Consider the following 15,213-nt stretch of genomic DNA (forward strand, 5'->3'; position numbering starts at 1 on the left):
AAGGTTACCGACAGGCGCGGCTAACTAGCCTAACAGCTACCCACGGTGGCTAAATGGGGCGTTTTAGGATTTGTTTATTTTTTATTAGAGGACCAGGGATCTTTGGAAGCGACTCGCGTCGGGGCGTTTTGCGGTTATCGCAATACTCAAGGGCACATGGCTATGTGTAACAGTAGTTTTTTTTTTTGTAAAAAAAAACGTTAAAGGTGTACGAAATGATGGAAATGAATCAAGACTTGTTATTGTCGATTGCGAGATCACACACACTTTTTTTGTTCCAACGATTGTGCAGCACAAGCATGCACAAACATGCATAGTGATGTGTAATGCACCCCCATGTGACTAAAACAAAGAAAAAAACTACAAACCGTCATCACTAGATTACAATTATAAAAGAACAAAACTTTATCCATGACTTTTCCCAGACTCTACACACACATATATATATATACACTCCTATTCTATAACTACACAAAAATACCCCAACTTACTTGCTTGACCTTTTCCATTCTATCCCCTATACCTCTCTCTCTCTCTCTCTCTCTCTCTCTCTTACCAGTTGCAACACTTACCATTGCAAAAACTATATATCTATCTCATTCAAGGAAAAGGAAAATCTCAAACACCATCTTCATCACTGTAATTCTCATCTATCTCTACCTTGCGCATCGCGTGCAGCGAGGTGCGGCGTTGCGGGGCAGGAGACTCGAGCAATACTAAGTCGTTTTGCATGTTGGTGTCGTGCGCCGCGGGAGGGGAGCGGGTAGAACTAGAACTGGGACTGCCTTGTTTGGATGGCGAGTGAGTTGGTTGTGCGGGGGAGGAAGGAGTAGTGTTGTGTTTGTGGGGTTGTGTCTTTGTTGTGAGGAGTTGCTGGGTTGGTGCCGTGGGTTTTGCGGCGGGTTCTGTGACAAGATTTAGTACTACGTGCTACTTACTGTCGAAATTTGGTTCGGAGCCACTCGCGAGTTTGGGCGGCTGCGGTATTTACATACCTGGGTTGAGGAGGTGGGGAGATAGGTTGTTGCCGTATGCGCCGGCTAGCTCGAGGAGCATTTCGTCGTCTGAGTTGAGTTTCTCTTGGCCTTTGAATGGATTTGCTGTTCCGCTATTGTTTGATGAATTTGCATTCGCTTCCTCGCCGTTATCGTCGTCGTCGTCGTCTTCTCTCCCGATTGCAGCATCATGCGCCATTTCCAGCGCCCGACTCGGCTTCCCGAATGCCCGTTCAGCACGCCCACTTTCCTTTACTGCTTTCCCTTCTACGGATGGATCACCGCGCCACCGGATTGCTTCAGGCACCTTGCCTGCATCGTAGAGTGGCTTGTACGTCGTGTATTCGTATCGGACGCTCTCGACGGTTCGCCCGGAAGATAGGTTCGCGAAACCGAAGCCCGTGGCTTCGGTGAAGTCCTGCCCCATGAAGCGTGCGTTGTGACGCTCAGTCAGCTCCCAGATGGAGGCGTCGGGTGTGTCTCGCAAGAGTGAGGCTAGGTACTCGCGCTCGATGCGTTGCCAGGGTCTATCCATGGTTGTGCGGTCAATGGCTTGGTAGCGGCGGTCGTTTAAGGCCTTGATCGTTTGCATGCTGTTCCAGTCTTTCGGTGTCTTCCCGTAGCAGTATATCGTTGGTGTGCGTTTTGGTGTTGGATCTCTTTTGCTCTTGGGACGCATATCAATCAGTTTTACGATGTGCAAGGCTTCTTGATCGAGGTTCTGTTCTCGGGAATCGATGTCGGATGGGGGGATGGGACCAAAGTACTTGACGTAGCGAGAGCCGCGCTTGTAGCGGTAGCCCCGGTCTTCCCATAGCGGTGGGTTGGTTTGTCCATTGCTTTCTCGGGCTGAGGGCTGGATGGAATCGGGACGTGGGTCGCCAGGCATGGGTTTGATGCCCCAGAAGGGGTTGGCCGGAGGGATTGCAGTGTTGTGGGTGAAAGTTGCGAAGCCATCGCCAACCGGAGGTTTCTTTGTCTTTTTCGACTTGCTGTTGGAAGTCTTGGAACTTGTGTTAGCATCATTAGCTGCAGACATACCAGTAATGACCTCATCTTTCGATTCATCGTCTGCAATATCTTGCATGTCGTTCGGTGCAGCGGAACCATCCTCCTGAACATCGATGATGTCTTCTTCTATTGTAACAGCCACGTGAGAATCATCTGCCACTCTATTTTGGAGTTTTGGAGAGACAGAATCGTCTACTTCCCTAGAGTTTTGCTTCTTGGAAGGGTTTCCGTCCGAAAGCTGAGATTCAGCAGCTCGTTTAGGCATTTTCTTAAGAAGAGGTATATGCTTTTTGGAGTTCGGCGTAGTATTAGGAAGTGTGATATCGTTGGTGAAAGTATCCATGTTTGCCTTGGAAGCGTTGCAGTCTATCGCATCCAGTTCTAGGTTTTGGTATGCTGATCTAGTTGTTTGTAGGGTTGTTCTGGGTGGTGAAGCAATAAGTACATCGGGGTTCCCATAATGACCGAGAATGAAAGCTCGTGGTCAGTATGCTGGCAGCGCTTTGAAAGTGTTATCTGAAAGTCCACAGAGGCCACTGTTCGTTCGGCTTCCTTTGAAAGTAAGTCAAAGTGTTGTGTTCGCCGACAAAGCGAGGGAAACATGAGAGCAATCATCGTTTAGGGTTGTCACAACAAAACAAAGAAGAAATCAACAATGTCGTTTTCAGTCGCGCATCCCAGACTGTCTCTCACAAATTTGTTGTATTGGAAACTCGAGATGTTGAGATTGACTTCGCCATCGTAAATGCCTTAGCCCAATCCTGCCCGTGGAATTGATGAGGAAAAATTGCGTCGATGCGCAAAAGATCGATGACCGACTACATTATTTCTCGTCACAGGTAACAGGTAGCTTCATTAGCAAAGTTAATAAGGTAATGAATCGAATCAAACATCATGGCTACAAATCCGCATCGTACCAAAATGGATCAATATCCCTAACTCTTAAGAAAAGTTTGTCTTGATCGCCTCCCAGTCCCTTTGATTGATTGAGGCATTTTCAATTCCCCACAACACCTCCCAGGGGGTGTATTAGTGAGTGAAGCGATGCTGACCTTTGATTTGAGGCATGGCGATCTGTAAGGGAAATAGGATTACACCTATACGCATTAGTGAAAGAAATGGCCGTGATCGAAGATCGCAAGGGAAAATCTTTCCCCCGCACCCTCCCGCGCTCTGTCGATGCCATTGTACAGCGAAAGCCTTTGGAATTTGTTCTCGATACTTGATTGATAAGACTTGTTTTTTGCCTAGCTGTGAGAGCAGAGTCGCCCTCCAGTCCTGCTATTGTGGCAATATATATCCTTCATTCCGAGGCAGGGAGGGTGGTTAGTTGTATCCGCTGCGTCATGACCAACACAATGTCAACGTGGGTTATTTGCACGCACCAGTTTTCCAAAGCTACACAATCGCCAGCAGATCAATTGCTCTGACAAAGTAGTTCCCGAACAATCTCGTAGCAGCTCTCATCACACTTTGTCGAATTGCAGACACATTTGTGCTGTCACCTAGCGGAAAGACATGCGACCCGAATTAGAAAAGTTACGCTGGTGATAGTGCATGACAAAATTAATTTCGCCCACAAGATGATATTTAGTAATCTAGCGAGAATATACAGTTTTAATCACACTACCTGTGGCGCGTATTATAAGAATGGATCAAAAAACATGTTTAGTACTAGGCACCTTAACAGTGCACTAGTAGTCACATTCGGTATATATACTTTGGTACTAGAACTACCAAAGTATACATTTTATAGGCTCAAGCCATGAATATCTCAAACGATGAACATACAAATATCCATTCACTTATCAAATTGGCCAGACTCTAAATGTGGCAGTGTGTACCATAAGCGGCCCTACTCTCAGCACCTCCCAACTGTTTCACTATGCCTCCCCTTTTCGGAAGTATCATACGTCAATACATGGAACAAGAGCGAAGTATCAAACGCTTCTATCGTTATTTCCATAGAATTGTTTTCCCTCTGATATGTTTGTACGTACAAACTCACTCAGACTTCAACTGGGCACTTCGTCATTAAAGCACCTTGTACAGGCCACACTACAGCTTCACGATACCTTTTTGAGCGGTCAATGTAACTGTCGATATGTCACTTCCTCCCGATTACAGTATCGGCAAGAAAACAGATACGGGAGAATATGACTCAGATGACGAGGCTTCCCCCCAGCGCGGAACGTCGACACCAATCAGTGGGCAGTTGGACAGGCTTCCAGAGGTCTCTAACAATGTCGATACCGACAACTCGCCATCCGATGAAGAACAAAGTACAGATCAGTCGTTCAACACCAGCGGTGATTCATTATCCCATGCGGTTGAAGATAGTGACAGCGAATTGTCGGACAATCCAGCGCCGTACATTGACCGCGAGCTCATGAACAAACCAAGATGACCAGAAGAAACTTTCGAGCCCCACGAAACGGACGCAACCAAAATAAAAGCCTTCTTTCATCTCAAGCTGGCGGATGGTAGCGGCTATTACAAACAAAGAGACATATTGCCTGAGCAACGCGAGTCAGCCGAAGACGATGAGAACGATGAACACGGTACTCTCTTCGTTCCTGAGCTAACAGCATACAAGGTTCCTCAGAAGCTCAAAGCTGGAAACAATGCTACATATTCCCCCTGGACTAAGGCCTCCACATGGCGATGGAAGCGAACTGCAGATGACGAAACAGAGTTCTGGACTCCGAGGTTCGTCTTCCGTCGATTTCATGCACGCACCCATAAGTACGAAGGGATATACGTCGGTGAGACGCGGATCAAAAATATCGACCCCAATAACAGGGCCTGGGTGTCCGCATACAACAAGTGGATCAGCCAGATTAAACGCCGCTCAGACAGCAGCTGGGTGCACGAAAAAAGACGGGACCACTGGACCGTCCCCGAGATTTGCGCCATGTACAATGGTATCAACGAGTTTCTACACATCAACGGCATCGATGCTTATCACGGGATGACGAACGTGAGCCTGCGGCCGATACTCGATGCGATAAACGCGGCAGGGAACAAGAATCGCGGTATGGATGCACTGCGCGGGCAGTTGAGTTCTGCGCATGCGTTGAAAAACGCAAGCCTGGCTTACCTTCGAGATAATGTGCAGGAGCTCGTCAAGTATCTGGAGGACGGAGGCATACTGGATGATGGGGAAAGGTTTCCCGAGAAGTTTATTCCAGAGGATGAATTTCCGACGGCTCCAAGGAGGAATATGCGGAAAATTGAGAGTAAGAACAAGTCCTCGGGTCATAAGGTGAAGTATGTGGCAGGTAGTGTTGAGGTTGATGTTCCCGGTAACGATACACTGGGCGATGGGACGTAGGTCCATCTTTGCTGGAGAAGTAGTTAGGAATCTTGCTTGCAGCTGATACCTCATAAATGGCTACTTAAAGCTGACAAGGTCATTCGAACACACATCTTTGCTTTTGAAAATTGATGCGTCGCATTTCTTGTCCTATCCCCAACGCTAGCGCACCTTCCTCATGACCCAAGTCACTTCTTCAACAGAATCACATAAGACCCCACCCCCTATCAATTCATAGCCATTCACGGAATGATGTAGCATATCGACTAAAGCTATACACCATGCATTCAGAAACTGTGAACATGGCTGCAAATCTTTCATATTCTGTTTCACGAGTTCCACTTGAGGAAACCGGCTGTGCGGTGGCGGACACGCTGCAGAAATTGCCCGCCGAGATCTGTGAGAGAAACGAAATGTGCAGCAATCAAGACTCGGAACCCCGGGAGGTTTGGGATAGCAGCAATTCAATGTTTTCGAAGAGAAGGCTGGATCGCAGCGAGGAAGAGGATGGCCTGGATGAACCTCAAAACAGCAGGACTGGACTCGAAGTCAACTTCTCTGGCGATCTTCCAGAGCCACTGCACCCGGATCAATTGCTGTCATACCTAGCAGCCTTGAACAAGAGCAATCGAAGTAGGTCGGAAGATTGCATTGTGGTGAGCAACGAAAGTGTCAAGCAATCGAGGCACACCGCTACAGAACTGAGCAATCGCCGTGGCGCAACCTCGACAGTCAATACAATCGGACTGGGTCTCACCAACGACTCTTCACCGTCATCTCCTTATCGTAGCAAAAACATGACAACCAAAGTATCTGAATCGCTTGAACATGGATTCTTGAACCCTGCACCTCCTATGGCTGACTTTTTGAGGCCGGACAGTAGGGGCACTGATCGCGCCTTCCCCTCTAGGCCTGTTCCGCTCTCACTGTTCCCACCCAGATCGCCATTAACAGGAAATCGCGAGTATACACCACCCAACAGCCCATTTCTTCAGTCAGTCAGCCCCATCTCGCCGCTGAACAACGGGAGAGACGTTTATGGCAATTACATCCCTTCAAATACACGTGATTACTTCACTACACAGTTACTGTCTTCTTCGCCAAACTCTCAGCCAATCATCGAGTACGAAGCTCCGTCTGTGAGTAAGAAGTCATCATCTACCAGTCGGCTATATGGCAGTCACTGGAACAAGCTAAAGTTGCTATGGAAAGTAGCTGACACTCAAGCACCCAACCCACAAGTCAATCCTTGCCCTCTGCAACTCATCCCTGGCGAAGACATCGTACCACAGGGCATACCCATAGTCACGTATGCAGGACGGTCTAGCAATCAAGCTCCACCCAGTATCCGTTCGCGGTTGCTTACAAGTCAGTCTACAACAGACTTGCATGTGATAGACAGTGTGAAAAGCAGACCTTCTACTACCTATACTAGTAGAAGTGATGCAAAAGACACCAACTCGCAAACGAGAACCCGACAATTGGCCGACAAAAATCGCATTCCCGTTGACAATAGCCGCTCTAATGCCATGACAGGCAACGGCAGAATCGCTCCCAGAGATGAGAAGAGATGGCACAAAGACAATCTTCCGCCACCGCCTAGAGTTCTACCGGCGCCACCGCCCAAAAGCGTCCAAGGTCAACATCGGAATGTCAGCTTGTCTCTATATACAGCAAAACAAAGCCATGGAGTAAAGTCGCTTGTGTGTAACGAGAAGAAGGACTCTAAGCCCAACAACCGACCTAAAAATGAATCTTCTGGTATTTGTCGAAATGTTGAAAATGACCGAGAAACGCGATACTATACGGAGAAGCAGCAGCAGCTATCTAGAGAAACAGGTCATGAATGCCAAGAGAGCCTTGTGTACCGAGAAAAAGCACATAAACAAAAACATGATCTGATCATGCCCGGATCTGAAGATGGCACCACCAAAACAACGACAGTACGAGATATGGATAGCCGTTTCGAGATGAAGCCCATGGTAGACTCGGATTTACAGTCGTCCAAGATTCCAGCCGCATCATCACCCTCCTTGCCTTGTCGTAGCCCAATTCCTGTATCTCCTCAATACCCGAGTGAACAGGTGCGCGACCCAGGAACAGTTGGCCATTCCACTTTCGTTCCATCACCAACACCTGTCGCGTCGATCGCTATCCAAAAACATCAACCCTCGCTTCGTTCTGTGCTTTCGAAAGCAGGAGAACTGTCACGCTCCGTCTTGATTTCACCCTTTGAAATTGGATCCAAATCTGGTTCACAATACCATCGATTGGTGGATCTGGACGAAAATGAGCCAATAAAGCTTGGTATGAGTGCAGATAGTAATGGATGGCCTCGCTCATGTTCTTCGAATCCAAGGAAAGAGATGGCGGAACGCAAAAGGGGGAGAGCAAATGGAATGCGAAAGATTGAAGGTCTAGATCCTGAGAGGTACCTTGGGATAAAAGGCTCTGGAAGAAATGAGTATTTGAGCGCACCAGCGGTAAGCAATGATACTGGCGGATCTCAATCATCTATCTTTACAAAGCGACGGAATGTACCTAATCCCGGTATTGAACCTGCCTCCACCTCCAACCTGACCGATATACAGGATCGATTCCAAGCAGGCCTCGCTACTCGGAACAAGGCTGACGGCGCTTTGCATTCAAAGCAAACGACTCAAGAATGGCTTGATAGCATCGTTTCCCGAACAAGTACTACCACACAACCCACTCTCAACAGAAGCAGCGACTCCAACGATGAAACTGATCACCCATCTCACCACGTCCTGTCCCGAGCTAGTACCGAAGCGAACAGCCTAGCAGCCCAGTACCAAGCCCTCACCACTGGCGCCCTGAATCCTTCATTCACACCGACACTCTCCACTCACGATAAACACGAAAATCTCGACAGCGCTACACAAGAAGCTCTTCTTGTCGCCGACCGTATCCGCCAATACGATGCAAGATTTAGCGCTGATGGCGAGGGAACCATGATCCGATCGAGTTTCAGCTCTGATTCATCAGATGAGGTTACACAGCAAGAGGAGGAGGAAGAGAAGAAGAAGAAGAAGAAGAAGAAGCGGAAGAAGCATAATTTGTGGGGAAGGCAGGATTTTGCTAGGGTTATGACTCTGATGCATTCGTATGAGTAGATTCTATGCTCTGCTCTCTTCATGCGGGGAGGGTAGTGGTTTTTCGAGGATCTCAATCTGAGGTGAACAAGAGAATTAAGGACTAAGGCAAGATTTCAGTATATTGGGAGCTATGTATACATAGCTCAGGTGAACTCATTTTATGCAATAGAAATGAGATAGTAAAGGATGATTTACAAGATTTCCTCATTCGGACCTGCTGCGCGTAATTATCTTCGTCTAGTGCTACTACAACAGTGCGTTACTAGATGAACAAACACATTGGAAAAAGGGAAAAAAAAAAAGAAGAAGTTGATAGTGTACATCCCTTCGCTCAGAAAATCTACAGTAATGTTACATCTCCTCCAGAGAGCAGCCAAACCCGGCGCTACGATCCAGTGAAGCCCCCCGCGAACAAAAAAACGATACAAAAGTACAAACCCAGAAGTCTCACAAAGAGTAGAGTTTGCTCCCAAGAGCCATAAAAAGAAGAAAAAGGAGAAGAAGAAGAAGAAGACTCGCAAGCCCAGCCATCTGCATTCCAAACCTCATAACTCACAACCTCAATAATCGCAATGACTATACTCATACAAGCTTCCCACCCCAGCAACCCCAACCACACACGCCAGCGCCTCCTGGCGATCCCAAAAACACTCCCTCATGAACTCCACCATCATATCCAGCCCGGAAACGGGCGAATTGCAGCTCCAAACTTTTCCGTGCCGCGTCCAAGGCGCATACTGCCACTCCGTCTCTGGAAACCTATGCTGCAGATAGGGTAGCAGGGAGCGCGGTGCCGCAACGCGGGTGCCGCGGAGACTTCCTGCTTGGACGAGGTGGGCGATACCTGAGGAGATGGTCATGATGGCGAGGAGGTTTGTGTTGAGGCACTGGGAGGTGAGGAAGGAGGAGGCTTGGGGAGGAAGGGAGGTTAGGTTTGGGGTGCCGGGGATGAGGAGGATGTCGAATTGGGGGGCGTTTGTGAAGGAGTTCTAGAAAAAGGAATTAGTTATGTTGTTGAGGATTCTTTTTTTCGGTGGGTGGAGGAGATGGAAATCAGGGAGAAGGAAGAGTTGTGAAGGGGATCGTGTTAACCTTTGTCTCCCGTGCCAGACTTGTCAGAGATGACTACTTTGATATGAAAAAAAAGGAGCAGCCAAGACCGGGCGAATCCAGCGGGGGCCAAAAAGGCGGGTTCTTCTTGGCCGGGAGAGCGGGTTGTAACGGGAGGATGGACGGAAAAGGCATATTGGGTTCGGTGGGTGGTGGTTTATGGGAGCGAATTCGAAGGTTTAGCTCACCGTTACCGGCATTCGTGAGCCAGCTGTAACGGGAAAACTGCCTTCTCCCGTCATGCTAACATATCGAATGTCGATTTCGTCCACGGCTTGGTCCAATGCTGCGGCCGTGGGGTTGAATTTGCTGATTCGACTTTTGCTAATCATGGCGAGAAGGTCGAGAGCGGCCAAGTCGAGTAGTTGGACTTGACCGACAATGATAACACCAACTTTTATTGAGGATCTTGAGGGAGCGGCATATTGGAGGTCGAGGTTTTCTTGCGAGGTTGATGATGTGGTGCAATAATAGAAGAGGTCCGCTTGACTTGGAAAAGAAATACTAGAGTTTCCTGTGGGAGACGTCATGAGGATGTGAGGAAGGACCGAGAAGAGATTTGAATATAAAGTCGACTAGACTGGAACTTCTGAAGCTGTAAGGCCTGGTGTGAATAATGTACTCTCACATTGTGGCCTGAGGAAGAGCTTTATATCACAGACTACGTAGGTGATGAGCCATTCTGCATCACTCAAACCCACGTAACATGGGCAAGGGTAGCAGACGCCATGCCCAAGCGTCATACGGGGATAAATGCCGCGCTTACTCCATGGCGCTCTTGCGCTATACTAATGATGTGCATTGGTGAATTGCAATGCGGCTCAGCCCCTGGGAAGGTTGATGACTTTTCGGTTATTAGGGCCCGCTCGCGAACCGACAGTTCCCGACCGTCACCATTAACTTTGAACATGACGTTGTCTGATGGGCTTGCAGTAATTATTTTTTTTGGTATCAAAGACGCAGTCACAATGAGCCTCTGGTGTAGTTTTTCTATTTGTTTTGGACGACTGGTGCATAATGTTGTTGCCTGTGTGCCGTCTTGATGCTGCACAGATTGAGGATACTAGGCATCACCATTTGCGACCATGTCAATGGACCATGACTCTGGGTAGACGGCACAAGCAGCGGCAGCGGCAGCGCCGAACCGTAATCGCGCATCCAAGAACCATGATCAAACTCGAATCTAGTCCGAGGGGGCCTAAAAACGGAGGTGAAGGGAAGAGTCGGAGGTAAGTGTGGTCAGCTGCCATGGAAAGACGAGCGTGGCAGATGGCATGGCGACAAGTATAGCACTGGGCGTTGCGAGGGGCCAGACAGGGACGGCGACCCGGCTTCACCTCGTGGCATGTGACCTCGACGCGCCGCTTGGGGCAGAAGCAATCTGGTGGAACACCGAGATGCCGCGAGCAGGCGGTGCGCAATACGAAGTCAAATCCACAACGGCTCTGACGTACGTATGGCATATCAAGTTGCATCTGCTACTGGAGTCTCTGCAAAATGACGCGTTGCATTTCACAGGCCATCATTTGTATGTACACGCATGTTATGGTGCGGGGTATCCTTATTCAATTGCAACATCTACTATGTATACGTTGCTCGAGGTGTACAGGGCCGTCGCGGCAGCACAAAGGCTTGCTCACAATGCGACCGTAATAATGTTCACCGCGTCTTGTCCAAAAAAAAATCAAACAAATGTAATAGAAAAATCATTGCCCGCTGGCGGTGCATGCTCTGCCCTAGACCTCCTTGGCCTCACCGTCGGCCTCGCCTGACTTGACCGTCTTGCCGGTCTTCTTGATCTTCTCCAAAACGGTATCGTAGTCGAGCGAGTCGGCAGCGGTAATCTCAGCAGTCTGGTTCTCAAGAGAGACATTGTACGACTCAACACCTGTATGCTTGTTAGAGTCTGTGGTGGCGCAACTGCTGCTGGGCACGGTACTGACCTTCGAGCTTCTTAAGCACGCGCTCAATGGCGCCAGAGCAGCCGCCGCAGCTCATGGCAACGTTGAACTTGTATGTGTGGGTCATTGTGTAGGTTGTGGGTGTGTGGTATCGGGCTTGGTTGGAGGGGTGGTGGTAGTGGTCTTGAGGGTTAACGTGGATTTGGCAAGATTTTGTTGTTCAATGCTAGCAATCATGAAGCGGTCACGCAAGAGGTATATATAATCGACTACATCGCGCGCTAGCGTAGGTAGGGACTTTGACCAAGGGATATGAGCAAGTTTCAAGACAATGGTGCAATCCGGCTAGATTGCAATAGATTGTGGTCGTGCTCCGCTGACACATGCAACCTTTGCTATGACAGTCCGGCAGGTGGAACCCGTTGCGCCTCAGCCAGCTGCATTTCTCATCTAAGGTTTGAGGGTCGGACAATTTAGTGGGGTGAAACTTGCTCACGGAGAACGTCCTGGGGCCCAGAAAGGAAATTATGCCATTGCTGATTCTCTCGACAACACCGTGTCCCCTGCCGTGCCTCCGTAGATAAACCTGTCGCTCCGCATTCTCCGCGTGGTGAGCATCAGCAACGAGTGTCAGGGTGATGCGATGCTCCGTATCGTCCGGACAGACTCGAGATGGCAATACTGAATACCGGTCCGATCAGAAATGCCCAATGATCAGGCTGCCGAGACATAGCCCGTGAGGCACCAAACGGTTTCTCGCGCTGCTCGCATGTTGCAAGGTCTACTTGTTTCCCTTATAGCCAAGTAGAGAAACGCAGAGTCGCCCAGCATCGTCTGGCCCACGTCGCGTGCTAATCTTGTCTTGTTCCTGATGCTGAACCCTGAGACTGAGCGGCCCCACGTTGGCTAGCGCGGGGGACCTGGGCTGGCCTGCGACTGCGGCGGTGACGTCTTTGGGCAGAGCTTGTGCTGTCCATGCCAGCCAAAAAAACATTCCTCTGCCATGGCTTCGTAGGTACCATACACGCCTCGACATGTCCTTCTGCTTACCAAATGACCAGCAACATCCTCTTCCTTCCCTTCCGACGCTCGCACTCGGTCAACCTCAGCGATGCCATCAAGCAGTACATCTCGTCCAAATATGACCAGCACCCGGACATGTTCACCAAGGACATCGAGACGTTCGAGAGGCTTCGCTCCGTCGCCACACATGCTCAGGAAGCCCATCCGAGCAACATCCCCAAGCTGCAGCAATACGCAGCGCAGCTGATATGGCTCAGCGGCAAGTTTCCCATCGACATTGGCGTCGAGTTCCCCTGGTATCCTGCGCTGGGATACAACACGAGCCGACCGACATCGCGCAACAATCTCCGGTTCGAACTCGCCAATATCATGTTCAACCTCGCCGCCATGTACTCGCAACTGGCAATGTCGTCCAACCGAAGCACGCCAGACGGGTTGAAAGCGGCCGCCAACAACTTCTGTCTCGGCGCCGGCGTTTTGTCCCACCTGAGAAACAACATCTTGCCCGATCTTCGGACCGAACCTCCAGAGGATATGGATCTCATGACACTCGAGTGCTTGGAGAAGCTTCTGCTGGCTCAAGCCCAGGAGTGTTTCTGGCAGAAGGCGGTCAAAGATGGGTTGAAAGATGCCACGATTGCAAAGTTAGCCGCACGCGTGTCGGATCTCTATAATGAAGCGGGGGACGCAGGTATACAATCCGATGCAATCAGCAGCGAGTGGATACATCACATGACAGCAAAGCACCATCACTTTGCCGCCGCTGCCCAGTACCGTGCAGCTTGCGACTCCCTCGAGAAGCGCAAGTATGGCGAAGAGGTTGCAAGACTACGCGACAGTCTCACATGCGTCGACGAAGCCCTCAAAGAACAGCGATACATCAACAAAGCCGTGTTAGCTGACTTGAACGGCTTGAAGAATCGCATAACCGAAGACCTAAAGCGGGCCGAAAAAGACAATGACATGATATATCTGTTGCCTGTTCCACCAAAGGCAGAACTCAAGATACTGGATAGAGCAAATATGGTAGTAGCAAGGGTTCCAAAGGAGATTGCAGAGTCCAACTCAATGCTAGGGGAGCATGGCGAGCTTGGTCCAGCACTCTTTTCCAAACTAGTACCATACTCAGTGCACCTGGCAGCGAGCATCTATGTTGATCGCTGCGATCGATTGGTCAACGGCCAGATTGTTGAGCAGCTGGAAGCATTGACAGACAAGATTCACGAGGTCCTCCGTAGCTTGAACCTGCCAGGATCGCTTCAAGCCCTCGAGAAGCCATTGGGCCTGCCGCCAGGTCTGGTCGCCCACGCTGATGAGATACGCCAACAGGATGGCATCAACCGGCTCCTACGCTCCATGGAAGACACCAAGAAACTCATGTATACCGACCAAGCCATCTACCAGGAAGGTGTTGATATCCTGCGCTCAGAAGCTGCAGAGGATGAAGGCGCACGTCGAAAATTTGGTACTGAGCAGTGGACCCGACCACCTGCCGCGCAAGCTGCGCCCAAACTACACGCCCAGATTACTGAAATTGATGGCTATTTCAAGGCTGCAACAAACAGCGACAACATTGTAAAGACGAAGCTCAAGGAAAATGAATATTTCATCAAGCTACTCAGTGGACCCGACCATGAACTGGAGAATTATGTGCCCAGTGGTCGGAGACCTGCGATCACTGGCGATGTAGAACGTGAGGCCGTCAAGTTACGGGGCAGCTTCAATGAAGTGAGCCGACTTGAGAGCAGACGGCGACGAAAGATTGAGGCTTTGAGGACCAAGGCGAAACAGGATGACATAAGTAGGTGTTGCACTGCCACGTCGCTGACCGAACCCTGACAAGACACTAGACCCAGAGCTGCTGCGCGAAGCCGCTCGCTTAGAGCGGGAGTATCCTATGCAGACGATTGAGGCTGTACAGTTTGAGAGTTTGTTCGATAAGCGACTACAGATGTATGATGCTGATCTGGACATGGTCCAAGAAGAAGAGAAGGAACAGGCCGAGGCAATCAAACGGCTACAGGACGCAAACGCTGCCTTTTTGATCGCTCGTCGCGGAGACCAGTCTACTAAGAAACGTGAACAGGCATTGCAAAACCTGGAGAACGCATACTTCAAGTACAAAGAGATCATCTCCAATCTTGATGTTGGGCGCAAGTTCTACAACGACCTTGCCAAGATTGTGAATCGGTTCAGGGATGAAGCGCGGACTTTTGCCTACAACCGCAAGTCCGAAGCATCCCATCTGGAAAGGTATGCTGCTGCAGTCAATAGTTTATTGCTCTATACTGATCACAGATAGCGATCTTACTACGCGGATGAGCTCCCTTGGTCTTCAGCAAGCAGCGTCGAACTCGCTGCAGCAACAGAAGCAAGCCGACGCACAGGATCCCCACTATGGCGCAAGTGCACATGCTGAAGAGCCACTGACTGCACCAACGCCTACGAGAGCAAGCATGCCTCCTGCTGCGGGTATGTGGACTCCAGAAGTAGGAATACGATTTGGTGGCCCCCCTACAGCGTCTGGTAATCCTCGGCCTTCGGGCGGACCTCCGCAAGACGGGAGGTGGGATCCTGCCCAAGGACTGAAATTTGGTTAAAGCTGCCAAGGGCGCCATCAGCATTGGTTCATTTTTCAGGGGCGATTGTATTGGATAATACCCAAGACGGACAGCAAGACGTTTGATTTGGACCAAGCCAATGGGTGTAGCCTTTCTCATTACACGCAGAGAAGGCGGAGT

The 15,213-nt window shown here is 49.7% G+C and overlaps 7 protein-coding genes across 7 annotated transcripts; 4 read left to right on the forward strand and 3 right to left on the reverse strand.

The window, feature by feature from the left end:
- Positions 1-618: 618 nt before the first annotated feature.
- COCMIDRAFT_32598 (uncharacterized protein) lies at positions 619-2,271 on the reverse strand (the record flags this gene model as incomplete). Its single annotated transcript, XM_007685216.1, has 2 exons — positions 619-905; positions 996-2,271. 2 exons carry the CDS (start codon positions 2,269-2,271, stop codon positions 619-621), a joined length of 1,563 nt encoding a protein of 520 aa, XP_007683406.1.
- A 1,839-nt stretch (positions 2,272-4,110) lies between these two features.
- COCMIDRAFT_1220 (uncharacterized protein) lies at positions 4,111-5,340 on the forward strand (the record flags this gene model as incomplete). Its single annotated transcript, XM_007685173.1, has 2 exons — positions 4,111-4,345; positions 4,418-5,340. 2 exons carry the CDS (start codon positions 4,111-4,113, stop codon positions 5,338-5,340), a joined length of 1,158 nt encoding a protein of 385 aa, XP_007683363.1.
- Positions 5,341-5,735: 395 nt separating this feature from the next.
- COCMIDRAFT_32600 (uncharacterized protein) lies at positions 5,736-8,456 on the forward strand (the record flags this gene model as incomplete). The annotated part of the gene is made up of 1 exon (XM_007685217.1): positions 5,736-8,456. One exon carries the CDS (start codon positions 5,736-5,738, stop codon positions 8,454-8,456), a length of 2,721 nt encoding a protein of 906 aa, XP_007683407.1.
- A 542-nt stretch (positions 8,457-8,998) lies between these two features.
- On the reverse strand, positions 8,999-10,078 carry COCMIDRAFT_1222 (uncharacterized protein; the record flags this gene model as incomplete). Its single annotated transcript, XM_007685174.1, has 2 exons — positions 8,999-9,427; positions 9,737-10,078. 2 exons carry the CDS (start codon positions 10,076-10,078, stop codon positions 8,999-9,001), a joined length of 771 nt encoding a protein of 256 aa, XP_007683364.1.
- A 1,002-nt stretch (positions 10,079-11,080) lies between these two features.
- COCMIDRAFT_52010 (uncharacterized protein) lies at positions 11,081-11,242 on the forward strand (the record flags this gene model as incomplete). Its single annotated transcript, XM_007685249.1, has 1 exon — positions 11,081-11,242. A coding segment is annotated over one exon (162 nt), but the record flags the coding sequence as incomplete, so codon positions are not given.
- Positions 11,243-11,284: 42 nt separating this feature from the next.
- Positions 11,285-11,576, reverse strand: COCMIDRAFT_32602 (uncharacterized protein; the record flags this gene model as incomplete). Its single annotated transcript, XM_007685218.1, has 2 exons — positions 11,285-11,436; positions 11,492-11,576. 2 exons carry the CDS (start codon positions 11,574-11,576, stop codon positions 11,285-11,287), a joined length of 237 nt encoding a protein of 78 aa, XP_007683408.1.
- Positions 11,577-12,452: 876 nt separating this feature from the next.
- Positions 12,453-15,072, forward strand: COCMIDRAFT_22364 (uncharacterized protein; the record flags this gene model as incomplete). Its single annotated transcript, XM_007685194.1, has 4 exons — positions 12,453-12,460; positions 12,511-14,273; positions 14,323-14,725; positions 14,775-15,072. 4 exons carry the CDS (start codon positions 12,453-12,455, stop codon positions 15,070-15,072), a joined length of 2,472 nt encoding a protein of 823 aa, XP_007683384.1.
- Positions 15,073-15,213: the final 141 nt, after the last annotated feature.

Source organism: Bipolaris oryzae (genome assembly GCF_000523455.1).
Source record: "Bipolaris oryzae ATCC 44560 unplaced genomic scaffold scaffold_8, whole genome shotgun sequence".
NCBI classification, from domain to species: Eukaryota; Fungi; Ascomycota; class Dothideomycetes; order Pleosporales; family Pleosporaceae; genus Bipolaris; species Bipolaris oryzae.